This window comes from Pelobates fuscus, chromosome 3 (assembly GCF_036172605.1).
Source record: "Pelobates fuscus isolate aPelFus1 chromosome 3, aPelFus1.pri, whole genome shotgun sequence".
Taxonomy (NCBI): domain Eukaryota; kingdom Metazoa; phylum Chordata; class Amphibia; order Anura; family Pelobatidae; genus Pelobates; species Pelobates fuscus.
The window spans coordinates 71,978,393-72,004,819 of record NC_086319.1 but is presented as its reverse complement, the minus strand read 5'-3'; the positions used below and the strand labels follow the sequence as shown (position 1 = coordinate 72,004,819).

At 40.4% G+C, this 26,427-nt stretch overlaps 1 protein-coding gene across 5 annotated transcripts in view; it reads right to left on the bottom strand.

Annotated features, from left to right (window-relative positions):
* Nucleotides 1-4,009: 4,009 nt before the first annotated feature.
* DRAM1 (DNA damage regulated autophagy modulator 1) overlaps nt 4,010-26,427 on the bottom strand; it is a 47,785-nt gene continuing 25,367 nt past the window's right edge. For 3 of the 5 annotated variants that reach the window (XM_063447199.1, XM_063447200.1, XM_063447196.1), the window contains exons 2-7: nt 15,133-15,200; nt 12,433-12,575; nt 9,512-9,689; nt 8,047-8,105; nt 5,322-5,414; nt 4,010-4,801 (exon numbers count right to left, since the gene is read on the bottom strand). In XM_063447199.1, coding sequence (XP_063303269.1) covers nt 4,748-4,801; nt 5,322-5,414; nt 8,047-8,105; nt 9,512-9,689; nt 12,433-12,575; nt 15,133-15,157 — 552 coding nt within the window. In that variant the 5' untranslated portion in view covers nt 15,158-15,200 and the 3' untranslated portion in view covers nt 4,010-4,747. Of the gene's footprint in view, nt 4,802-5,321; nt 5,415-8,046; nt 8,106-9,511; nt 9,690-12,432; nt 12,576-15,132; nt 15,201-16,134; nt 16,364-16,718; nt 16,867-26,427 lie in introns of those variants that run through there. The other 2 variants (XM_063447197.1, XM_063447198.1) reach the window with 2 other exon arrangements.

Sequence of the window (26,427 nt, the reverse complement as noted above, 5' to 3'; positions counted from 1 at the left end):
GTCAATTTTGAGTTCCAAATGATTCTAGAATACTGCAGCTAGCATGCTATAGCTGCAAAACTGGAATTGCAAGGTTGCTTGCTACAGTCTGACATAAAGCGCCAACAAATTCCACAGCGCTGTACAATGGGTGAACTAACAGACTAGTATTGGTAACCAGATGAGTCTGATGCTCAGGAAAAGAGGGGGTTGAGCGTCCTCAAATGAGCTTATATTCCAGAGGGAGCGGAGTAAAGCGACACAAAAGGTAAGAATAGGGTAGACATATAGGTTGCTAGAATAGTTTTTAATGTGAGTTTAGTTTTTTTTTGGTTGACAGTTGCAGGAGAGAAAGCAAACAAAATCTTATTGTAAATTTGGTACGTCGATGCTGTCCTTTTTGTCTGGCAATGTAAAACATTTCTGAAAAACAGAAATATTTATTTTGTCCAAACACACACAGTTCTTGTAAATGTCAAGCAGACAGCACACAGACAAAAAGGGACCCCCTGCACACCTTGGCATACAGAACTGCTTTCACTCAGGGTTAAATGACAACTGTAAACATTTAGAGGCAGGAAACACAAGCAGAATGGCTTGATTTATTATACTGTAAATGTCAGATGTCCTATTTTACCTTACATTTCACCCTGTTTAGAGTCGATTTATTAGTTATTCACTAAATGTAATGGAACACTATAGTATTCGGAATATAAAACTGTATCCATAACATTATAGTGTCTCTCTGTCCCCTCCCTTCACAGCAGATAAAGGGTTACTTGCCCTTTTTTCACCTATCTGATTCCAGCGCCAATGTCTCTCAGAGCGCCACATGCGAATTAGGCCTTCCCCAATGCAGTGTTAAGGGGACAGGGAAACTGCACCCAGACCACTTCAATGAGATGATCTGGTCTAGGTGCCTATAGTGTTCCTTTCAGATCAAAATATCTGAAATTTGAAAAATTCACTAATCCGCTATGCTTCCAGTTTGGCTATTTTGGTATAAAATTGGAAATTAATTTTGAATTCTAACTTTAGTGAATAACTTTGTATGTTTCAGGTGAGTAAAATGTGCTTTGCTAGCAAGCAACCTTTACTTGCAGCTTTCCATATCTATCTGCTCATTGACTGGTACCGGACATCCTGGTACCTTACCTCATGTACTTGTACTCACAAATGAGCAATAAATGGAAGTAGCAATATTGCTGAGATGTCCATTGATTTAATACCAGCTGTCTGTGTGCTAACAACACCATATTTTCTTTGGCCTGCACCTTAGTACTTTGCAGCTAATCATGGGTCAATTTGCCTAAAAATCCATTATGCACATGCCTACATATGGAAAATATATATTGATATACATTCAGACATACATGGACTTGTCCTTGCACACATCCACATCCCCACCCCCATCTCCCCCCTTGATGCACATTCAGGTTTAGTTCCAGGTAGTTTTTCTCAATCTTATTGCTGTACTTCATTACAACCAACAATCAGTTGTACCACAGAGCATACAAGCGCATTCACATACCTACGGAGGTATTGCACGCACACACACACATTAATTTACACATCAAATGTGCATTTAGTATGCATCTTGTACAAAGTCTATATAACATGAACTAAATATATACTTTTAAATTTTCCATGCATATTTAATGTGGCTCAAAAAACTGACAGTATACACATCTGAGAGATGTGATAAATTGTGTATGGTTAATGTGTTTGACCTGGGCTGGTGGCATCGTATGCTATGTTTCTTTTAGCTACATTACCAAAGTGGTACTGATATCTCTTGCTTTGCTGCATAATGATGTAACAACCCATTTTGTGCAAGGCTGTGTGGAGAAAAACCAAAACGATCTCTTGGGATCTAATACTAATGCCCAAACCACAGTATGATTTAAAAGTAAAGCAAACAAAAAGTATAGAAATAAATATATTTAAAAAAATATCTCAGAACACTGTAATGTGGCATTGCCATGTAGGAAAGCTTTCCAGCATTCTTAGTCAACATCTGCTTCTGTACAAGGGACAAAAGGAACTACTTTTTGGACATCCGATGAGTGAGTTGGACCTCTAGTTTTCAGTTGCACTTTGGTGATGCCCAAGGTGGCTAGCGCCTCCGTGGGCGGGATGAACTACTAAATTGCCCCCTTCTTTAGTGACCACATTATTGGGGAAGACCAGCGATATTACAACCCCATGGATCCCAACTGCAAGGTGACTTGCATAGACTTTCTCCACTTCAAGCCAACTGCAAGGTGATGGGATGCATAGACTTTCTCCACTTTAAGCCAACTGCAAGGTGATGGGATGCATAGACTTTCTCCACTTTAAGCCAACTGCAAGGTGATGGGATGCCTAGACTTTATCCACTTCAAGGTGAACTGAGTGAAATCATTGTAGAAGATAACTTGGTGAGAGTTGAAGGTTAGTGGAGTCTTCCCTTGCAATACACACATTATCCAGCTCTTAACCAAATGAGATTGGTACCCGACAATTACATCTCTAGGGACTGTAGTATATGCTGACGTAGATTTGTTGATAAGGTATGCGCTATCTAGTGATATTGATATTTTTAGAATCTTCTTCCATCCCCTATCTTCTGTTACCTCCACTAGCACAGTGAGATCGTGTTGTTGGGTTTGGATTTGGATTAGTGTCTCTTGTACAGGTAACACACCCCGACGGACATCTAATTTGTCTTTTTCGTTTACTTTAACTGGTTAGTGACCATCTGTACCTCCGCTTTTATCAACAAGTGTCTGATGTCATTGCAGATTCTGCACTTGCGATGTAGGTATGTGGGATAGAAGGGGATTGAACTGGTGGACCAGTATTGGCCTCAGGCAGTGTGGGATAGGTGTCAGACCTGGTTTTCTCCAAAGTAGTATGCCTTGTAAGGATTTGGTGTAGAGTACCGATATCCATTTCTCAACTTGCCCTCGCAGTTGGCTTTAGTGATCATCGGCACTTCCTGGAGTGTGGTGGCTGGGAGACAGCCAGGAAGTGACTAGATAGTTATTTAGAGAGTCACAGGGCACTTTTCACATCGGGGCCATGTGGATTCTCTTTACGCCTCTGGTTAGAGCTACTTTGCTCTTCACAAAAAGCATCTGTTGGAGTAAACTAAGTCTCGCAGAAGACCTGCGGTCATTGGGGGCTATTGCTGATGTGTGGCAATCAGCATCTCATTGTGCATCTCAATGCATGTCTATGAGAAGTAGGGACTTCATGCAGGACTGCAACTGGAAGTGCCTCTTGTGGCAGTGTGAGTGACAGCCACTAGAGGATACCTTTATATATATATATATATATATATATATATATATATATATATATGTTGTTTGTTTTTATTTTATTTATTTTTTTACATAGAAGGCAGTATTCAGATTACTGAGACTACATGGATATTCTTTTTGTACCAGAACCATAACATTTCTGTAGTTGTTCTGGTGCTTAAAGCTTAACGTTAATGCCTCTGGAGTTTAGTTTCGCAATGGTGGTACTCCCCCTTCTTGATCCCCCCTCCTTTCCTTCATTTCAATCTTTTTTCCACATCTTGTTAGTGAATTCAATACAGTTTAATGGGTTTGATAACCTTTTCATTTCTTCCTCATTTTATTAGATAATGTTTACTCTATTTACTCTTCCTATAGTTAGTTGTTCCTTTGTACGACTCACTTTAAATAAAGTATTTTTAAAAAGAAAAAAGGATTTTTAAAATATGATAATGCCTGCTAGCATAATAGCATGAGGTATTTTTTTTTTTTTTACAAAATCATACATTTTGTAGATTTTTGTTATATTTACAGTCCCAGGATCCAACATTTTAGATGCCTAGATTTAAAACAGTGATGCTCTCCTTGTACTATATGAGCTTTAACTACCAAAAATAGACAAAAATGCCATGCATATGAGGTAGTCTGAAAATTATGGCAAATAAATGAGCTTATTCTGAGGTATGTATTTTTCTTTAGCTACATAGTTGTATACAAATGTTTATAGCCATAAGTTCCCCCCCTCCCCACACACTTAATTCCCTCTTTTTCAGACTTTAGTTGTCCTAAATAGTAAATAATAAGTTTGTGTGTTTTTGTCTCTCTGTATGTATTTTATGTGTCTATGTATGTGTGTATGTATAGTATATTATCAAATTAAAGTTCTATCGCCATCTTATACATGAACAAACACAAACATGCCAAAGCTATTAAAATGGTTAACAGTGGTTAATTTGTTATCTTTAACATGACAAATAGGTAACTTGTTAATGCTTCTTTATATAGTAGTCAAACTGTGAAGTTAACAAAACAGTTGAATGAAAAGTGTCATGTAGGGTAAAAATGACCGATCCAGCTGTAAGATTCGTGGTAGCTGTAGAGTGAATCAATGAGTTTGTCAACACATCAGCGCTCGATAATTTGTGCTTTCCTCTTGAAAAGACTGACATCTCCAAAAATGAAAAATAATCTAATTTATTAGAAACATTTTGAAAACCATAATAAGTGCCCTTTCAGTAACATGGTTATCATTGTAAATTCTATTCTTAAAACATTAACTGGCATATGTTAAAAAGTAAAAAATATACAAAAAAAATTACATGATGAAAATATTGTAAAAAGTCAGATTCCGTTACCAAACATTAAAAAACAAAACTGGCATTTGTTCCAAAGTGCAAATTGTGTACAAGTCCTTGTGTCCTTATTAGTCTAGCAAGGACTACTAGAAAATAGTTTTGTCTCCTATAATTCTCAAGAGAATCCTTTTAATAGTCGCCGTAGTCATCAAGTATTTCCGTTGAAATGGTTACATTGGCACCCTGCAATGATAAAAAGCAGAATTATAGAAAAAACATTTAGCTTTTGTTTCTCCAGTATTCCACTGTAACAATGTGAAATACATACATCCTGAACTGTTGGTGTGCCTTGAGGGACTGGGTTGACCACCAATGGCCAGGGGTAGGCAACCTTCGGTACTCCAGATGTCGTGGACTAAATCATGAACCAGATAATGTAGTCCAAATTATCTGGAGTACTGAAGGCCTTCCCATTTGTTAGGCAATGGGGCAGATGATTTGCCAGATTTGTACACAGAGCTTTGTTGAACTGCTGTGTCCATAATGAAGTTGCCCTTGCTTGGCCGGGAATGAGCTGAAAGTCAAGTTCTCCTTCGTGACTACTATTCTCTGGTTGTTGTTCATAAATTATCATCTCAGTGATTCACTCAATCCATCTGGACATTATGCAAATTGAACCCTTCAGCTATCTAAGTATTAAATAGAGATGTGTGATAAAATAATTGAAAGATGGCAGATTGTAACAGACATACTGTGTACTAACCTGGAAATCTCTGATGAAGGTCAGGAAAAAGGTTACAAATCCAAATGCTACTATCCACTCACATATAGCGCTTGTTAGATGATTTGAGTATCCCTGCATGAAAAAAATAATGATAGTTACATAGTAATAGAGGCTGAAAATATACTCAAGGCCATCAGATTGAACCTTTCACACATCTCTGTTTGTTCTGTTGATCCAAAATGTGGCAAAAAATAACCAGAAACTATTTGTAGTGATTTACAATTTTGACATAAAATGGGGAATAAATCACGTCACTCCAAAATGGCAGTCACATTTCTCCTTGCATCAGCAACTAATCTATGTATTATCTATCATATCCTTGAATATGCTATTCGTTGCAATGTAAAAATTATTATAAGCGAACTATGTAAAAATAAACTTATTTGAATAAACACAAACTCTAAACACACCCCATCTGATACAGTTTGCAAAACTGTAATTAAAGGGAACATTTAAACCTAAAACAGAATTTCTGCAGCACTGTGCTCTTACCACCACCAAAAGCAGACCTCAAGCCAATGATGGGGCTATAGAAGAGAAGTATCTACGTTTCTCCTCCGCCTTGCCGATGTTCTCTTTGCTATTAAAGTGACTCGGTCACAACAAGCATGGTAACGTACTGTTTTATAAAACCCACAAAAAATATTTACATTGTGGGAGCCAAACAGCATTTCTTTTTATTATTTAACAGTTCATTTCTGGTACCAAATTCGTCAACACCTGAAAAGCAAAAATATATCTGCTTGAAATGGCTGTGACTGTCTCTGCCCACAACCAGCCAACTCCTTTGACCTACATGCAATGCATTGTGGGATGCTGTGTGTAGAATTTGAGATGGAGAGACATGTTTAGAAAAGGCTAGTAGCAGGCAAAATTGAACAAACATATCTAGCCCACCAGCCTACACCCTATCTGTTTTAGAATCAGTCTCTCTGGTTCTCATCCGATCCTTCTATTATATTCTTATATTGCTGTCTGTTGGCATCTGTGATTTATAAGCACAAACGCTTGGATTAGCTTTAACCTCTTAAGGACACATGACGGAAATATTCTGTCATGATTCTCTTTTATTCCAGAAGTTGTGTCCTTAAGGGGTTAAATCTTGTGAACGATTACTCGCAACACCCCCTCCACCTCCCCTAAAAAATATAAAAACAAACAAAGTACAAGTACATTTTATTATGCTTAGAACAAACCCTATAAAAAGTTCTTGTTGGCATTACACACTTGGTGCCCAGTTTTAATAATGGTCAGGTAAACAATCTTTTGTTCAGATGTGTTAATTGGAAGTTAATCATTTAAGTTAAAGTTGTTTTGCTGCTTTAAATCGAAAGGTGTTCGGGGGGCGGGGCCGGACCGCCAAGCTGGATGGCAGCATGCAAGCTGAGCTCCTGCAAGCCATCAAACTTTATGCTTTGAATTCAGGTTTTCCAGCTCCAGAACCAATCACCAGCGGCGGTCCACAGAGCTAAAGGGACACTGGATCCAGGGTGAGGCTGGCTCACCGAGCTGCAGTCCCCTGGAGGAGAGGGCACGGATGCCCCAATCGAGGCCTACTCCGGCGGTGAGGGGGGCAGACGGCCGCTGCCCCTCTATCCTGCCCAACAGAACCCAACCTGGGGCCCAAACGAGCGTGAACGAGGCCCTGTTCCCCCCCCCCCCCCCCTCTGGACCGGTGGGGGTGATCCCGGTCCTCACCCTGAGGCCCTGACGAAAATATGGCGACTGAAGCTGTGGGGCCTAAGAGCCAGGCCCAAGATGGCAGATGCCATGTGCACAGAAGACATGGGGAGAAACAACTCACTCCCAGTGCTCTCAGCCGACACTGTAACCCCTGCCTTCAGACCCTGCCCAGGGAAGCGAGACAAGCACTCCGCATCACGGCTGCAACACCAGGGAAGCCGGCAAACTGCTCAGAGTGCGGCAGGGCTGGACTGGACTGTGTTTTGCTGCCTGCTCTAGTGGACACTCACCCACTGCCGCATGAAACGGACAGAGCAAGCACCGGACAGCAACAGAACTCCCCCTGTCTTGGAGGCTCAGCAAAACCACAACGACGGCTCCCCACAGAGGCAGCACCGGTAGCTTCTAACGGCCGTGGTGAAACCAGCATCAAAGCGACATCACAAGACCCAGCCTGAATATCAAATATGACCAAACTACACTAGCCTGTTTGTAAAACTACTGCTATCTAGATGCATCAAGCAACCTTTCATAACTAGCAAGTATTCTGAGCATAAACTTAACCTTGATAAAGAAATTAGATGTGTATGTTTAGCTTAAGCAAATATGCAAATCTTCTCTATATCACTTTCTTGCCTCCCTCATGTCTCAAACTTGTTTTAAAAAAAAAAAAATAGTGCAGCATCTCTTGACTATCCGTACTAACTGTTTATGCTGATCCCATGTGTTGTATAAGTCAGTGTTTATGCCTGTAATTTGCTCTGCACTCAAAAATAAAGAATAAAAAAATAAAATAAAAAAAATCGAAAGGTGTTCACATCCGGCAACATAATCTAACCCAGGCATAGGCCACCTTTGGCACTCCAGGTGTTTTGGACTACACCTCCCATGATGCTTTGCCAGCATTATGGGTGTGAAAGCATCATGGGGGATGTAGTCCACAACATCTGGAGTGCTGAAGGTTGCCTACACCTGATCTAACCAATGACATATCATCATCACAACAAACAACAAATAATACCTGATCAGATGGTTGCCAACGTGGCTTCAAGCTGCCAACTTTTAATGCACATATAATCACTGGAAATATATTAAGGAAATATATCGTCATCTTCACAGGATTGTCAGTACAATGTTATAGAACCAAGAACATTTCTCATGTAGTAGATATAGGACCGTTTACAGCAAGTATTGGTTAATGTAATGTCTGTATCGAGAAAAGGTTTGTTAATGCCACATTCCTATGTGATGACATAATAAAAGCATTTACTATAAAATTTAAGAACCCAAAGTTTTCTGGTTGGCGTTTTTATTATTAAAATGAAAACATGAAACCTGTAGAAGTTTTAAATGACCTAAGTACATAATAGAAAACATTTCTGCTCTAGCAGGGGTATTTACATCAATTCCATTTGAAATTGCATATTCCCACCAAAAATAATACTTTAAATATAGTAAAATTGCACAGGACACTGATTTAAGGCGAATATTAATAAAATATTCTTAAATATTTCTCTTTACTTTATGTATTGAAACATACTGCGGGGAAAAAGTAAAACAAGGGGATTTAATGTAGCCTACTAACATTTCTTTTTAATTGTTTTATATCACTAGTTTGTTTGTTTTTGTACAGCTATTCTAACTTTTGAGTATTTGAAAAAAATATTTTTAAGAAGCTACCATATTAACGGTATTTGAATTTAAGTGAAATTCTGACGCAGTCCAATAATATGACAAGACTACAAAAAGGACTTGGCCCCCTGTTATAAAGATAGAATGAAGAATACAGAAGAAATATTCTGTAACTCCTACCTAACCAGCTATCAATTGATTATTAGGCTTTATATACACAAGAAAATGGAGGAAGGCCTACTTGCTACATTATCCCCTGATCGTCTACACGGAAGGATGTAAATACTACGGCTCCCAGGAGTTAACATTGACACATTTAGCCTGCTAGTTACTATGCTATATCTATGGACCTGGGCCCTGCCAAGATACAGTGCTGGCATCCTAATTTACATAGTTACATAGGCTGAAAAGAGACATACTTCTATCAAGTTCAGCCTTTCTCGCAGTTATTTTTGCTGTTGATCCAAAAGAAGGCAAAAAAAACAGTTTGAAGCGCTTCCAATTTTGCAACAAACTAGAAAAAAAATCCTTCTTGACCCCAGAATGGAAGTCAGATATCTCCTTAGACCAAAAGCTATTACCCTACTAATTAAAAAATATATCCCTGAATATTATGTTTTTGCAAGTATTTATCCAATTGCTGTTTAAACATCTGTATAGACTCTGATAAAGCCATCTCTTCAGGAAGAAAATTCCACATCCTTATTGTTCTGACTGTAAAAAAAAAAACAACCCTTTCCTTTGCTTTAGACTAAATCTCCTTTCTTCCAGTCTAAATGCGTGACCTCATGTCCCCTGCTCCAATTGTGTATTGATGACATAACCAATGATATATTGCCCATCAAAAAGGATACTGGGAAAAATCGCAATAAATGACACAACAGATATTGCCATTCGTATATGACATATGAGCTTTTTGTTCCACTGTGGGCAAGACTTGTAAGAAATGATGGACTGTGATAAAATATACAGGACTCCGAAACAGAATGTTACAAGGGCTGCAGCCTCATGGACAATTAAAACTGATGTTTCCTAGAAGAGAAAAGAGAGATATTACTAGATAGATAAGCGTGCATTGCTAATTATAACAGGCAATACGCTATAAGCATGAAAGAACAATCTGCATGCCTGTAAAGTCAAAAAATACAATGAGCTATTAATATGCACAATAACCGAGAGTTAAAAACTGGGATTTCAAAAGGAATATAGTGATTATTTATGAAACTGGGAACTGCTTAGGGATCTGTAAAATTTAAGCAAAAAGAGCCAAATTGGAGAAAGTTTCCACTTTAGCTCTTCTCAAGCTCCCCTTACTCCATCCTTAAAAGGGATTCCATCTTTATATCCACATGCGTGCCAGTTTTTGGCTAGTTTGCAAATTTCCCACAATTCCTTGTTTAGTGAATAAACCACTTTGTGTCTAATGGTGCATGGATGGTAAATCTATCCGGCCTTTCCCACATTTCCTGTAACTGTATTGTGTTTGTGCTGTTTGACTCACTGTCTACTTAGTTTAGGTCAAGAAGTTAGTATGCTCTTCCTGGTTTTTTAAACCATCAATAAAAGCAGAACTATCATAATAATGTGGTAAACTTCACGGGGAAAAAAATACAAATAAAGAGTTCTCATCAAACAGAAAGTGCTAATGTTAATTTACATTCAGGTGGACGCACACTCGTGATGTACAGATTGTTTAGAGATAAGTCATGAATGTGCAATCATCTAGTTTAGCAAGACTGACCACAACTTTCATAGGAAAGCAGAACCTAACCGGTCAATCGAAATTTCTTTCCAGGAATCATCCATGGTTGGGTTTTCCCATCCGATGTTTAACCCCTTAAGGACCATGTCATGTGTCCTTAAGGGGTTAGGTGCAGTCATGTGCCAAATGTCATCATCTGTCACTCGAGTCTAGAGCAGCAGAACAAGGCCACTCCGAATAGTGCGCTGGGAACTGAAATCCAGATTTCAAAAACCAGGGCTAAAATAACTAGCTTGTGACCTCAGCTGGGTCGGAGATTTTATTCCAAATCAGTTATTTTGGCCTGAATTTTGCAATTCGACTTTCAAATCACTACGATTCACAAAAGTAATCTCCCGTGTAGTGTATATTCCTTTCTAGCTACTGACAATGATTCACTACTAGAAAAAGATTTCATATCAACATTGTATTGTAATGATGTAATTTTGATTTATTTGCAATCTGTTTTTAAATAAAATTTTCCTGTAAATACAAGAGGGCAAAAACATTAAAGTAAACAATTCAAAGATGGGATAGAATATACTTAAAGCGTATCTGTCACTAAAATTCCAACCCAGTCAAAGGGACTTTTCTGCTTTAAAGGGATCCTATAGTGCCAGGAAAACAAAGCCGCTTTTCTGGCACTATAGAGTTAACAGGTCCCCCCCTGTTTTTTTACCTTTCACCTGGAGTCCTGCTTTCAAGCAATATACTTGGACCGCGGTGAGGGTTGATAGCCCCCCATCACCATCGAGGGAGGCAACTTTTGAGCAATTTTAACACCTCCATTCTGTGATTAACAGCGCATCTATATAACTCTTAACTGTATTACACTATTTCTGTTTTATGTTCTCTTTTAGAATATACAGCCGTCATATTCCGGCTCCCGGCATCACTCTGCGGCGCACGAGGGAGCTGACCAGAGCGCTCAGGGGAAAGTGCTTCATCGCGAGCGCCACCCGACTGACCGCCCAGCAGACCCCAGGGAGAGGGAGAACCCCCCCCCCCCCCCCGCCCCCCTCCCCCACCCAGCATTCCCAAAGGTAAGGAGGCTGGGGGGTTAATTTAAGCCTAGGGCAGCACAAAACCAGGATACACCACTGGGGACAACACCTGACAAAACTTAAAACTAGATCGAGCTACCACCAAGCCACTAGTGACGCGGTAGAGAGATTAAGCTTTTTCTAAAGAGGATCCCGCAGTCTCCACAGACCTCAATGTTTTACTCTTGCACATGTGCACGAGTACAGGCCTGGCATCGGCTCTTGGCAGCTGAAGCTCCAGGAACAGAAAAGGAGCAGCAGGAAGACAATGACTTTACCCGCGAGGGACTGGTTCAGGTAAGTAAAATTCACCTTTGCCAGGCCCCTGCCCACAGCCACCGAGCAGCGATGTCACCGTTGTGGGTCTTTTTAAATTATAAATCTATACAATATAAATATAAAAAAGCATTTATAACATTAGGGTTTTCCTGGTGGCATTAGATCACTGGGGCCCTTTTTACAAATTCCCCTCTCATCCAGCAGTGTCCCAGTCTCGCTGCCAATTCATCTTCTTCTGAGATCCTCACTAGGTGGTGTTGGGCCAATCCAATTCTTCTCAACAGAGAAGTATTGAGGGACCTGCTATGCATGTTGCCAAGCTGCACCAATAGAATTATTTTTCAAAGAGATTCATGATAATGCTTCTCTACAGGGAGAATGAACTGCTAATAATGAAGACATTCTAGGAGGAAGTGTCTCTAGTGACTGTCCGACTGATTGATTTTCTGACTGACAGTCACTAAAACTGACAAATGTAAACATGACTGTTTATCTGAACTGGTTAACTGCTATTTGAGATTTAGATGTTTCACGGTTCAGGTAAATTCACACGGAAATGTGCAGCACATCACAGACGTGAATGAAGACACTCCAGTGTATTGAGATCCTAGACATACAATCAATTTTGTGGGTTCTGCTGAGGACTCTGTCAAATAACAACATGAAAATGTTCTCCTCATTACAAAAACAGCAACAGTTTCCGGTTACATACCTGAAAAGCTGCAACAAGCCACATACCAAGGCAGCCGATTAACCCAATAATGAGAGATATTAAATTTGCATGCGGCCACATCAGGTCATATGCAGAATTTAGCTTCTGTAGTATCAAATATCGTGTGTACATTGTAGCAGCACCTATGGTATGAAAAAGGAATTCAAACATGAACCATTAACATCATCTTAAACAGAGGAAACACTTTTAATTCAGCTTTTTTAATATTTGGACGACAATTTTGTTTTTATAAAGTGACACTCTACGCACCATAACGACTTATCTTAATGAAAGTGGTTATGGTGCCTGCAGTGCCCTGGCGTTGTCCCACTGTTAAGTGTCAAGGTAATCTCAATCTCAATCTCAAAAAATAAAGGTTCCTGGTCACATGTGGCTTCGCATGGACCAGTCTTTTGTTTTTTACATTGTACAAACTAATTGCTCCTTAGAGGCCATTAAGAGTTCTTAACTAGTTTAATTCATGTCTCCTGGACCCTCTCTTTAGGTGTCTTCTTCTCTTGCACAGTGACATATTTATCACTAGGGTGATTAGGCCCCAGCCTAGGGTGGGATGGGACAATTATTGAGGCAGCACCCATCTTTCCTATTCTCTAAGCACCTCCCTCTGGATGGTGGTAACTATATTGTTATTATATTACTAATCATAAGCCTTACAGGATGAAATTGACACACAGTCACGTACATAGATACACAATACATGCTCAAATACATACAAAGACATGCAATCACACACACAATTACACACATGTCCTCCCAACTCCTGTGCCCTGAGAAGCCAGAGGAACGGAGGTAAAGGGGCCACTGGCGAGATTACATCACTGGCTCCACCTCAAAGGTTGATACTTTTGGGGTGGTGATACTATTGTAGAGATAGTCTGCACCATGTGTGTGTGGAGGGGTTCAACCATATTTTAACAGATTAAAATATTGTTGAAGTGGCCTTAATCCTGGATTCAAAAGTATATAATGAAATTAACTTCTGTGACTGAGAAAATATTTGAACGGCTATTAAGGGATAATATTCAGGAATTCATTGGGAAGAACTTTGTTATTAGCAATAATCAGCATGGTTTTATGAAACATAGGTCATATCAAACTAACCTAATTGCATTCTACGAAGAAGTAAGTAGAAGTATGTAGGTGTTGCAGTGGATATGATGTACTTGGATTTTGCCAAGGCATTTGATACGGTTGCTCACAATAGGTTAGCCTTCAAACTAAAAGAAATTGGTCTAGATGAATCTTCTTGTTCTTGGGTAGAACATTGGCTTAAGGATAGAGTACAACGAGTTGTCATTAATGGTACAATGTCAAGCTGGACAAAAGTGGTAAGTAGTGTCCCTCAGGGTTCTGTTTTGGGACCGCTTCTATTTAACATATTTTTAATGATCTTGAAATGGGCATTGAAAGCCATGTATCAGTGTTTGCAGATGACACAAAACTTTGTAAAGTAATAAAATGTGAGCAGGATATTGCTTTGCTGCAGAGGGATTTGGATGGATTGGGGGACTGGGCACTAAAATGGCACATGAAATTTAGAGAAATGCAAAGTTATGCACTTCAGGGTTAAGAATGCACGAGGAATTTATACCCTAAATGGTAGTGAACTGGGGATAACCACACACGAAAAGGATTTGGGAATTGTTATAGACAACAAATAAGGCAGCAAAATGCAATGTCAAGCTGCAGTTGCTAAGGCCAGTAAGGTTTTGTCATGTATAAATAGGGGCTTAAATTCTCGAGATGAAAATATAATTTTGCCTCTTTATAAATCGCTGGTAAGACCACACCTAGAATATGCTGTGCAATTTTGGGCACCTGTTCTAAAGAAAGATATCATGGCACTAGAAAAAGTGCAGAGACGAGCTACAAAATTGATAAAAGGAATGGAGCATTTTAGTTACGAAGAAAGGTTAAAAAATTTAAATCTGTTTAGTTTGGAAAAACGGCGCCTGAGAGGGGATATGATAACATTATACAAATATATTCGGGACCAGTACAAACCTTTATCTGGAAATCTATTCATAAACAGGGCTATACATAGGACACGAGGTCACGCATTTAGGCTGGAAGAAAGGAGATTTCATCTAAGGCAAAGAAAAGTTTTTTTACATTAAGAGCAATAAGGATATGGAATTCTCTGCCTGAAGAGGTGGTTTTGTCAGAGTCTATACAGATGTTTAAACAGCAATTGGATAAATACTTGCAAAAACATAACATACAGGGATAGAAATTCTAATTAGTGGGGTAATAGCTGCTTGATCCAAGGAGACCTCTGACTGCTATGTTCGGATCAAGAAGGATTTGTTTCCTAGTTTGTTGCAAAATTGGAAGCGCTTCAGACTAGATTTTTTGCCTTCTTTTGGATCAACAGCAAAAACATATGTGAGGAAGGATGACCTTGATGGACGCAAGTCTCTTTTCAGCTATGTAACTATGTCAAATTAATTAGCACATCTTTTTTGTTGTTTTGAAAACCTGTCTAGCTCAGTTGGAATAATGGCCATTTTGCCTAGAATTAGAATTTCAGTTAGTGAACAAACTACAAAGCAAAGTAAAATTTGACTTATATGATACAGACTAGAGCAGTAAATAGCAGACATAGTTTTATGCAAATTACCATAGAGAATAACCACAAAGCAACAGGGATCTGTGTAATGCTGATCTGAATGCACCTACCTAATACAGCCGTCACACTTATCATGAATCCAAATACACCACTTTCAGGAGGAGTTGTGCCCGTGTCGCTAGAAAACAAATACGGACATTTTAATGAATTTTGTTGTGGTTTGTGGTAGCACCCAATAAATTCACTACACAAATTAGCAGATCAGATATTTTTCAGTACATGAGACAGGAGTTTATGAAAACAGATGTTAAAACTGTTACCATAACCTAAAAAATTTTTTTTTTAAATCCAATCATTTTAATTCAGTAAGGCAGATAGATGTACGGTAATTATTTCAGATCAAGCATGTTTTTGGGGTTTTTTTTTTTAACTACTTTTTGGTATATATGCATTGTGACGAGTCAATAGGCCTGGCCTTTTACGCAGAAAGTTTAGCTTACTCAGTTGAAATTCTATTTTCCAGTGTGGAGGTGGCCATAATAAATTGCATCACAATTTTCTTCTTTCTTTAAATTTACTTATTTTGTAGCTAAATAATGTGTTTAAAGACAGTGCAACAATGATAGAAGAAAGGGATATGTTTTTTTTTTTTTGTAATGCAAAATACATACCTCCCAACATTTCAAATGTTTTCAAGAGGGACACTTTAATTTTAGGAGTGCAATTGGGGGCAGGGGTGGCAAGGGGCAGGCTCTTCGAAAGAAAACAAATTAGGTGACTCACTAGTAGCAATTAAAAGGACATTATAGACACCCACACCACTTTATCTAATTGAAGTGGTCTAAGTGCAGTGCCCCTGTCCATTTAACCCTCCAATGTAAAACATTGCTGTTTTAAAGAAACTGTAACAGGGTTAAGTCCAACTCTAATGGCTGTCTTCCAGACAGAGACTAGAGGCACTTCCTGCTCCCCAACATTGTTTTACTCTGAAATGAAATTACATTATTATTATTATCACTGGTATTTATATAGCGCCAGCATATTCCATAGCGCTGTACAATATTATCAAAGGGGGAGATTTAACAATAAATGAGACAATTACAAAAACTTACAGGAACAATAGGATGAAGAGGGCCCTGCTCAAACGAGTTTACAGTCTATAGGAACATCCTCACACTTTGCATAAAAACAATCATATTGACCTGTTTTCTTCAGCCTACTGACTTAGTGAGGTAACTGTCCCATTCAAAGATAAAGCTGTTGAATGAGGCAGTTGTCTCAAAGTGATGCAGGAAACCTCAAGTTTCAGGTATTGAGAAATGACTCTTCTCCATCCAAAACCTTTTAAAAACCAGATAACTTATACAGGCAAACACCCTAATTAATATCTGCCAGCAGTCCCAGTAACAGCAGGACAGTCCCATTTTGGGGTTTCTGTCCTGTTATGCAGGTTTTATTCACTGCCGTAATGTATCTAAGGAAAGTGCTGTATTATTTATTTATTTATTACTGCTATTTATAAAGCAGACTCCGCAGCGCTGTACAATTAGTGGAGAAACGTACAATATACACAGACTAATACAAGAGGTAGAGAGAGCCCGTAAGCAGATATCTAGCCATTGGAGCTCTTTTATACAAAGTGCTTGGCTAGATGGCCCGTGAGCTTACAATCTAAAGGGTAGAACATTATACGCACTTGCTCTGCAAAGTAAAAGCGTTGAGTCATTAGATGAGTATTTTAGAACCAAAGCCCGATGTGGTGAACCCGACCCCTGTCCTATATTCCAATATTGGTAGATATGTCCTAACTGTGCAACTCTGGTAGTCAAAGGCTGAAATAACAGTAAATATATACTGTACAAAAATATATATACAGGCGATAAAGAAATCTTGAGAAGTGAAAAGGTGATGTAATACAGTCATAAGATGTATTAGCTCAAGAACGAGAGGGGGGGGGGAAATCACAGATTGCACAACCGAAATTCCAGTATCCTGTTTCCACCCACCATATCTCAGAGTAAATTAAACTGCTACAAAAAGACAAACGGAAATCAGTCTACTTTGAAATGTTTGCTAATAGCAATTCAAAATAAAATTATTATTAAAAAAAATAATATTAAAGAACCACTCTAGTGCCAGGAAAACATACTCGTTTTCCTGGCACTAGAGTGACCTGAGGGTGCCCCCACCCTCAGGGACCCACTCCCGCCGGGCTCTGGAAAGGGGAAAGGTTTTCAAACGTACCTTTTTCCAGCGGTGGACGGAGAGCTCTCCTCCTCCGATCCTCCTCTTCTCCTCCCCGTCGGCTGAATGCGCACGCGCGGCACGAGCTGCGCGCGCATTCAGCCGGTCACATAGGAAAGCATTCATAATGCTTTCCTATGGACGCTTGCGTGCTCTCACTGTGAAAATCACAGTGAGAATCACGCAAGCGCCTCTAGCGGCTGTCAATGAGACAGCCACTAGAGGAAATAGGGGAAGGCTTAACCCATTCACAAACATAGCAGTTTCTCTGAAACTGCTATGTTTATGAAAAAATGGGTTAATCCTAGAAGGACCTGGCACCCAGACCACTTCATTAAGCTGAAGTGGTCTGGGTGCCTAGAGTGGTCCTTTAATCCCTTGGCAATTATTCCCAAAACACGCAAACAAGCTCTGTCTCTCTATATATATGTATATATATTGTATGTGTGAGGACTCAGACGCAATGGTAAAGTGTGCATTATGTGTAAATAATTCTAATAATGCCATAGAAGGATCCTGTGGACATTACAATAAAGTAAAGGTTGAGTGTATTATGGATGTCTTTAGAACTCCTAAATGGCAATAAATCACCCAGTACTTGTATCATCATTATGTATCTTTTATATTACTTGACCTTTCGAAACATAGTGCTTAGGGTTAGGGTTATCTTAACCTAAGGGCGGCACTAGGACATGTAAAGCCCTGGTCTACTCGAGATTAGTGGGAGTCACACTCCCGAGCAGCAGCCGCTATTTTACATCAGTCAGTCCATCCATTGATAGAACATCCTTTTTATCTTGCACAATTCAAAATTTAGATAATATTGGATAGGTTCCAAATGAACTGTGTAATGTCTGTGATTGGCAAACACTGAGAATAAGCCGGCAGTTAAAGTACGTCTGGGTAAATCTTTATTCAGTTTGGAGACAAAGAATGTGCAAGAGCTGAATGTGAAGGTTTTAGAGACATAGAAGACCCAGACGGAGGTTAACCCTGTAACGGACAGCAAAGTATCATTAGAATGTATTCTTCAAGTTTGTTGGGTCCCCGACCAGTGGATTTTGCAGAAGCAGACTAAACATCAATTCAACCATTGTAGCAGAGTTTTTGCCAAACGTCTGCACAAATCCTTTTCAACTTTGATGAAATAAATCAAATTCCTGTTAATGTACGTCCAAATGAATCTATCTGAAATGTAAATCCCAGAAATATCGATTCGAGAGGCATTTGATTCATTTGTCCCAGGTGAAAAGAATTGTCCACAAGTCTAGTTTTTGCTATAAATCTAATCATTACCTTTAAAGGAACATTTCACTCCCGAAATGTAAATAAAATTAATAAAATTAATAGAAAGCACTGTTTATTAGGTATAGGCAATTTCACTATGACGTCACAACAGTATTAAGCGTTCTTCCATGTGGCAAAAGCCAAAGCATTCTCCAAAGAAAGGTGTCTACTTCCAGCGGAGTTTGGAGCCGGCTTGCTGGGAGTTGCGACGAGACGGGAGAGGTCAGCGGGTGGGAGCGGTCCCTTGGAGCTGTCAGGGGTGCTCGGGCAGGCGGTGGAGGAGCGTGGCTGACGGGTCTCCTCTCGCGGGTCCAGTGCTGGGTGTCAGGAGATCACTCAACTCTGAGTGCCTGGTACTGGAGAGAGTGCGTGCATGCTCAGCCCACATTCAGCCAGGACTGTATGGGAGTTCGCAGGGTGTCAGCTGTGTGCTGGGGGGGATTGGTGGTCAGTGATACAATGCCTTGCAAAAGTATTCACCCCCCTTGACTGTATACCTATTTTGTTACATTACAGCCTAAAGTTCAATGTTTTATTAATCTGAATATTATGTGATGGATCAGAATACAATAGTCTAAGTTGGTGAAGTGAAATGAGAAAAATGTATACCTAAAACTTTTTTTTTAGAAATAGAAAACAAAAAATTGGCATGTGCGTCTGTATTCACCCCCTTTGTTTTGAAGCCCATACAAAGCTCTGGTGCAACCAATTACCTTCTGAAGTCACATAATTAGTGAAATGATGTGCACCTGTGTGCAATCTAAGTGTCACATGATCTGTCATTACATATACACACCTTTTTTGAAAGGCCCCAGAGGCTGCAACACCTAAGCAAGAGGCACCACTAACCAAACACTGCCAAGAAGACCAAGGAACTCTCCAAACAAGTAAGGGACAATGTTGTTGAGAAGTACAAGTCAGGGTTATAAAAATATCCAAATCTTTGATGATTCCCAGGAGCACCATCAAATCTATCATAACCAAATGGAAAGAACATGGCACAACAGCAAACCTGCCAAGAGACGGCTGCCCACCAAAACTCACCGACCGGGCAAGGAGGGCATTAATCAGAGAGGCAGCACAGAGACCTAAGGTAACACTGGAGGAGCTTCAGAGTTCCACAGAAGAGACTGGAGTATCTGTACATAGTACAACAATAAGCCATACGCTACATAGAGTTCGGATTTATGGCAGAGTGGCCAGAAGAAAGCCATAGAAAGCTCAGGCTATGAAGTGAGCAGTGTTGAGGTACAAGGTTGGTGAAGGAGCTCTTGGTGGAACCTGGTGGCTCAGAGTAGGCATGAACAATGCAACACTTGGAGTCTGTACTCCAAGCTTGGGTCTGACCCTCTGTATTGTCATTGCAGCCACCTAGAGTTACTCCAAACCAGAACCAAAAAGTGCATTAAAGAATAGAGGCTAAAAATACCCGATTGGTATACATATAGTTTCTTTCTTTCTTTATTCATACAACAATCTAGTACTAACCACCATGCCATGCTGTATGAATTTCAAATCATAATAAGGTTATAATTTCGCTTCATATATTTTGCGTAATCATGACAGTTCTCACGCTAAGCAGCTACAAACGTTGGTGAGTGACAGACGCTTTGTGGTCAGGATCACGCTGTAGGTATGCATCTGCAGGAAACAACATATGTAAAAATATCATGAGGGAACCTATGAAGCAAAAAAAGGTCTTCTATCATATACTCAGGAATACTTACTTAAATATGCAGTAGTACTAACGATATAGACATAATATCACTAGATTAACAGAGTCAATGGAGAGAAGATGTCTGCGTTATAATCCACAATGTGGTGTATATGGAGTAACTACATTTTATAGTTATTGAGACTATTAAACTATTACAGCCAAAGGGCAGCAGAAGAGGCATAACTAGAAACCACCGACCGGGCCCCGATGCAAAAATTGCCCTTGCCCCCCCCCCCCCCTTCCCATGTGTCTCATTCTCCAATCCAGACCCTGCGTGTGTCTAATTCTTTACCCCCAGGTGTCTCATTTCCCCAACGTCTCCATTTGTCTCATTCTCCCCCCAGCACTTCCATGCATTTTATTCCCCCATCCCAGCTCCTCCATGTGTCTCCTTCTCCCCCCAAGCCACTTTATGTGTCTCATTTTCCCCCAGCCCCTTGATGTGTCTCTCACGTTCCCCTCCTATGCCTGCTGACCTTTACCGTGGTGGAGGATCTCCTGTCTCTGACAGGAAGTGCTCACTGCGTGCACTTCCTGTCAGACCAGTTAGAGGATACAGAAAATTGTGCTGTGCTCTTCCATTCTGCCAGTTGACCGGAGACTCCGCCCCTTGGCGGTGCAGCAGTCCTGAAGTTATGCTGGCCTACCGGTCACAAAGGTCGACAGGGCAGCTAGGTCCATGCATGGAGTGACAGGCCCGGTCAAAGCTGCAACCGCTGCGACCGTGGTAGCTATGCCACTGGGCAGCAGGCTAATTTTTATATTTGGGTCTAGTGGCAAAGGCACTTTGGAAATGCCTATTGTTACAGTTCTGCTTTGGAGAAATTATTGGTTACTGCAATACACTATAAAAACTTGAAGGAACACTACAGAGGTCCCGTCCTTTTAACCCTGCAATGTAAAACATTAAATTTTTTTGGAAACTGCAATATTTACATTACAGTTTTAAATCCACCGCTAGTGGATGTCATACATACATACCCTTGAATGTTTGGCTTTGTTACAGACACACAAGGTGACACACACAGGTTAAAATAGCAAATAAAGGTTAATTTCCCACACCGGTGGCTTTTTAAATTGCAGTTAATATCTGTATATAGATAGGATGCACTAAGCAGGCTAGATACTGAGAAAAGAACTGTCAAAAGACCTGCCTAACAAGGTAACAGAACTTTATAAAGGATATAAAAAGACATCCAAAGCCTTGAAAATGCCAGTCAGTACTGTTCAATCCCTTATTAAGAAGTGGAAAATTCGGGGAACTCTTGATACCAAGCCAAGGTCAGGTAGACCAAGAAAGATTTTAGCCATAACTACCAGAAGAATTGTTCAGGATACAAAGAAAAACCCACAGGTCACCTCAGGAGAAATACAGGCTGCTCTGAAAAAGATGGTGTGGTTGTTTCAAGGAGTACAATGCGACGATACTTGAACAAATATGAGCTGCATGGTCGAGTTGCCAGAAAGAAGCCTTTACTGCACCAATGCCAAAAAAAAGCCGGGTTACAATATCCCAAAAACACCATGACACGAGTTTCTGACACACTGTAATTTGGAGTGACGATACCAAAAGAGAGTTTTATGGTCACAACCATAAGAACTATGTTTGGAGAGGGGTCAACAAGGCCTATAGTAAAAAGAATGCCGTCCCCACTATGGTAACTCACTGGTGTTTTGGGGCTGTGTGAGCGCTAAAGGTACGGGGAATCTTGTGAAAATTGATGGCAAGATGAATGCAGCATCCTATCAGAAAATACTGGCACACAATTTGCATTCTTCTGCGCAAAGCCTGCCCATGGGATGCTCTTGGATTTTCCAGCGTGACAATGACTCTAAAGAAAAAGCCAAGTTGACCCTCCAGTGGTTACAGCAGAAAAAGAAGAAGGTTCTGGAGTGGCCATCACAGTCTCCTGACCTTAATATCATCAAGCCACTCTGGGGAGATCTCAAACGTGCTGCTCATGCAAGACGACCAAAGACTTTGCATGGCCTGGAGGCATTTTGCCAAGACAAATGGGCAGCTATACCACCTGCAAGATTTAGGGGCCTCATGGACCACTATTACAAAAGACTGTATGCTGTCATTGATGCTAACTGGGTGGCAATACACAGTAGTAAGAGCTAAGGGTATGTAGACTTTTGAACAGGCGTCATTTCATTTTTTATTTTTTTTTGCCATGTTTTGTTTTATGATTGTGCCATTCGGTTATAACCTACAGTTGAATATGAATTCCATAAAAAATCAAAGAAATCTGTTTTGCCTGTTCACTCGTGTTTTCTTTAAAATTGATACATATATTACCAATTATCCAAGTGTATGCACACTTTTGAGCACAACTGCATATGTATATATGCATATCTATATATATATATAAAATAGATATTCAAACCATTGGAATAAATCATATAACATAAATCAGGAGACCCATCACCAAGACCAATATTCAGATTTAACATATTTTTTTAAAGTCCCCAAAATATAAATCCATTGGGCTACTTTTTAAATAAGTTGCAGTCTATTACCAATTGTTTGGTACCCAGTCTTTTCAGTAATGTAAAGATGGCCCTGGTACAATAATGTTTTTGGTACTCTCTCTAATGCAAATCCAAAATGTAGATACTAAACTGTTGCACAACTCCCACAATGCTTTGCCAGCTGGGGATCTACCATTTGTTCATCCTTACTGGGTTGTATTTGTGAGAAGTGTCTGTGTGTTTGAATGTGTGTAGTGTTGGAGTCTGAATGCAGGGGTGTCTTTCTGTGCAGTGCTGGTGTTTCAATGTTGGAATGTATACACATATGCTTATACACTGCCACACACACACACAGATATACTGACACATACATACACACACACACACACCCATACAGAGATACATTTAACGCTGACACACACATACAGCAGTAGTGACACTTATTCTCCCCCCAGTTCCCCCCACTGTCTCTGAACCAGGACCCAATCCATTCCCTTCAACCCACTACAGTAATGAATAATAAATAAAAGTTACAGTGAGGGGAAAAAGTATTTTATCCCCTGCTGATTTTGAAGGTGATCTCCTGCTGATTTTGAAGGTTTGCCAACTGACAAAGAAAAGATCAGTCTATAATTTTAATGTAGATGTAGTTTTACAGTGAGAGACAGAATAAAAAAAATAAAAAACAAAAGAAAAACGCATGTCAAAAAAGTTATAAATTGATTTGCATGTCAATGAGTGAAATAAGTATTTGACCCCTTCGACTTAGTACTTGGTGGCAAAACCCTTGTTGGCAATCACAGAGGTCAGACGTTTCATGTAGTTGGCCACCAGGTTTGCACACATCTCAGGAGGGATTTTGTCCCACTCCACTTGCAGATCCTCTCCAAGTCATTAAGGTTTTGAGGCTGACATTTGGCAACTCGAACCTTCAGCTCCCTCCACAGATTTTATATGGGATTATGGTCTGAAGACTGGCTAGGCCACTCCAGGACCTTAAAGGACCACTATAGTGCCAGGAAAACAAACTTGTTTTCCTGGCACTATAGTGTTAATAGGTCCCCCCACCCTCAGGGTCCCACTGCCGCCAGGCTCTAGGGGTAGAAAGGGGTTAAACACTTACCTTTCTCCAGCGCCGGGCTCCCTCGGTGCTGGGGCCTCTCCTCCTCTTTCCGACGTCATCCGCTGAATGCGCATGCATTCTCAATGCTTTCCTATGAACGCTGGCGTCTTCTCACAGTGAAAATCACAGTGAGAAGCGCGGAAGCGCCTCTAGCGGCTGTCAATGAGACAGCCACTAGAGGGTGGATTAACCCTAATGTAAACATAGCAGTTTCTCTGAAACTGCTATGTTTACAGCAGGCAGGGTTAACCCTAGATGTACCTGGCACCCAGACCACGTCATTAAGCTGAAGTCGTCTGGGTGCCTATAGTGGTCCTTTAATGTGCTTATTCTTGAGCCACTCCTTTGTTGCCTTGGCTGAGGGAAGGATGTTCTCACCCAAGATTTTGCGGTACATTGCCCCGTCCATCGTCCCTTTGATGCGGTGCAGTGGTCCTGTCCCCTTAGCAGAAAACCACCCCCAAAGCAAAATGTTTCCACCTCCATGTTTGACAGTGGGGATGGTGTTCTTGGGGTCATAGGCAGCATTCCTCCTCCTCCAAACACGGCAAGTTGAGTTGATGCTAAAGAGCTCGATTTTGGTCTCATCTGACCACAACACCCAGTTCTCCTCTGAATCATTCACATGTTCAGTAGGCAAACTTCAGACAGGCCTGTACATGTGCTTTCTTGGGGGACCTTACGGGCGCTGCAGAATTTCATTCTTTCACAGCTGCCTTGAGATCATTAACATGATCCTCCCGTGTAGTTCTGGGTTGATTCCACGAGGAGAGAACTTGCATGGACCACCAGAACGAGGGAGACTGACAGTTTCTTTAATTTGCAAATAGTCACACCAACTGTTGTCACCTTCTCACCAAGTTGCCTGGCGATGGTCTTGTAGCCCATTCCAGCCTTGTGTAGGTCTACAATCTTGTCCCTGACATCCTTGGACAGCTGTTTGGTCTTGGCCATGGTGGAGAGTTTGGAATCTGATTGATTGCTTCTGTGGGCAGCTGTCTTTTATACAGGTAACGAGCTGTGATTAGGAGCACTCCCTTTAAGAGAGTGCTCCTAATCTCAGCTTGTTACCTTATAAAAGACATCTGGGAGCCAAAAATCTTGCTGATTGATAGAGGATCAAATACTTATTTCCCTCATTGACATGCAAATCAATTTATAACTTTTTTGACTTGCATTTTTCTGGATTTATTTTTGGTTATTCTGCCTCTCACTGTTAAAATACACCTACCATTTAAATTATAGACTGATAATTTCTTTGTCAGTGGGGAAACGTTCAAAATCAGCAAAGGATCAAATACCTTTTTCCCTCACTGTATTTGTTGACTCACTTGGTACTGGGCTGGCTTTCACCAATTACCTCATTACAACACCCACCAATGGTGACGGACAGCCTTCTAGTCCATGAAACTATTCTTCTTATTCTCCGTTACCCCTGTGGCATGGCCATGGCTCCCTTCCTGCCTCAGATGTCATGTGGCTACATCTTGAAGAGACCTGCATGAACTGCATGGACCTTTGTCTATGTGACTGTGGCGATGCCACAGCAGGTACTACACTCAAGGCCGGCGCAACCTGGAGTGCCTGCGGCATTGGCAGTGTGGTCTGAGCAGAAGAAATACCACTCCTTTCTGCTCATTCCAAAGAACAGTTGCAGGGTCCTTGATCCCTCTGGGGTCCCATGAGATTGCACGGCTGTGTCGATTCCTATAACTTTAAAAAAGATTTACATTAAAAGAACAAGAAACACACACTATGTGGCACACTATGTTTATTTATGTTACTTTACTTAGTATGTTATTAAAATGTTCCAATAGTCTAATATGTAGTCTACAGGAAGTTTGCCCTACATACTGTGCTCCCCGGCAACCACACTGAAATAAATAAATCGCGTAGGTACTACAGCAATGCATACATTTTATATTCTATATTATATTAAACTTGTTTTCCCACTTTGATACTTACAAGTAGTATGACATTTACAAATAGTCCTTTGCTGGTATTATTTTTCCCAGGCAATTCTTTTTTTTTTTTATATAAGAGACCAATGTTATTTTAGAACTTTTTTAATCTTTTCAGCATGGGCATTATATTGAGTTATAAAAGCAAAATTATATTTGCTATAGTATTTTCTGTTTATTTCATGTTATTTCTATGTTTATTTTTATTATGTATAAGAAGACCCATTTTATCTATTTTCCTATTTTTTTGGCGATTTCATCCTTCTCCATCTTTGTTTATCACATCCCTTTTCTAAATACTTAAATATCTTTAACAAGACGCTTTTTAAAAAAAACACAAACGAGGGGCGGGGAGGCCTGACAGCCAAGATGGCCGTCGCACTTAGTGAGAGCTCCAGCACCAGCAGGCATAATTAAGCTTTTTCCGACCAAAATATTACCGACAGCGGCTCACGGTGCCCAGGGTGCGATGCAGGACCAATCGAGAAACGGGAGGATGCCTGTCTTGACTCGGTACCTCACGAGAGTGCCTGGGCCGGCCATTTCAGCATAACCTGGAGCGGGGCCTAGCGTCTGGGGGAGGCGGACGATCCCCCGT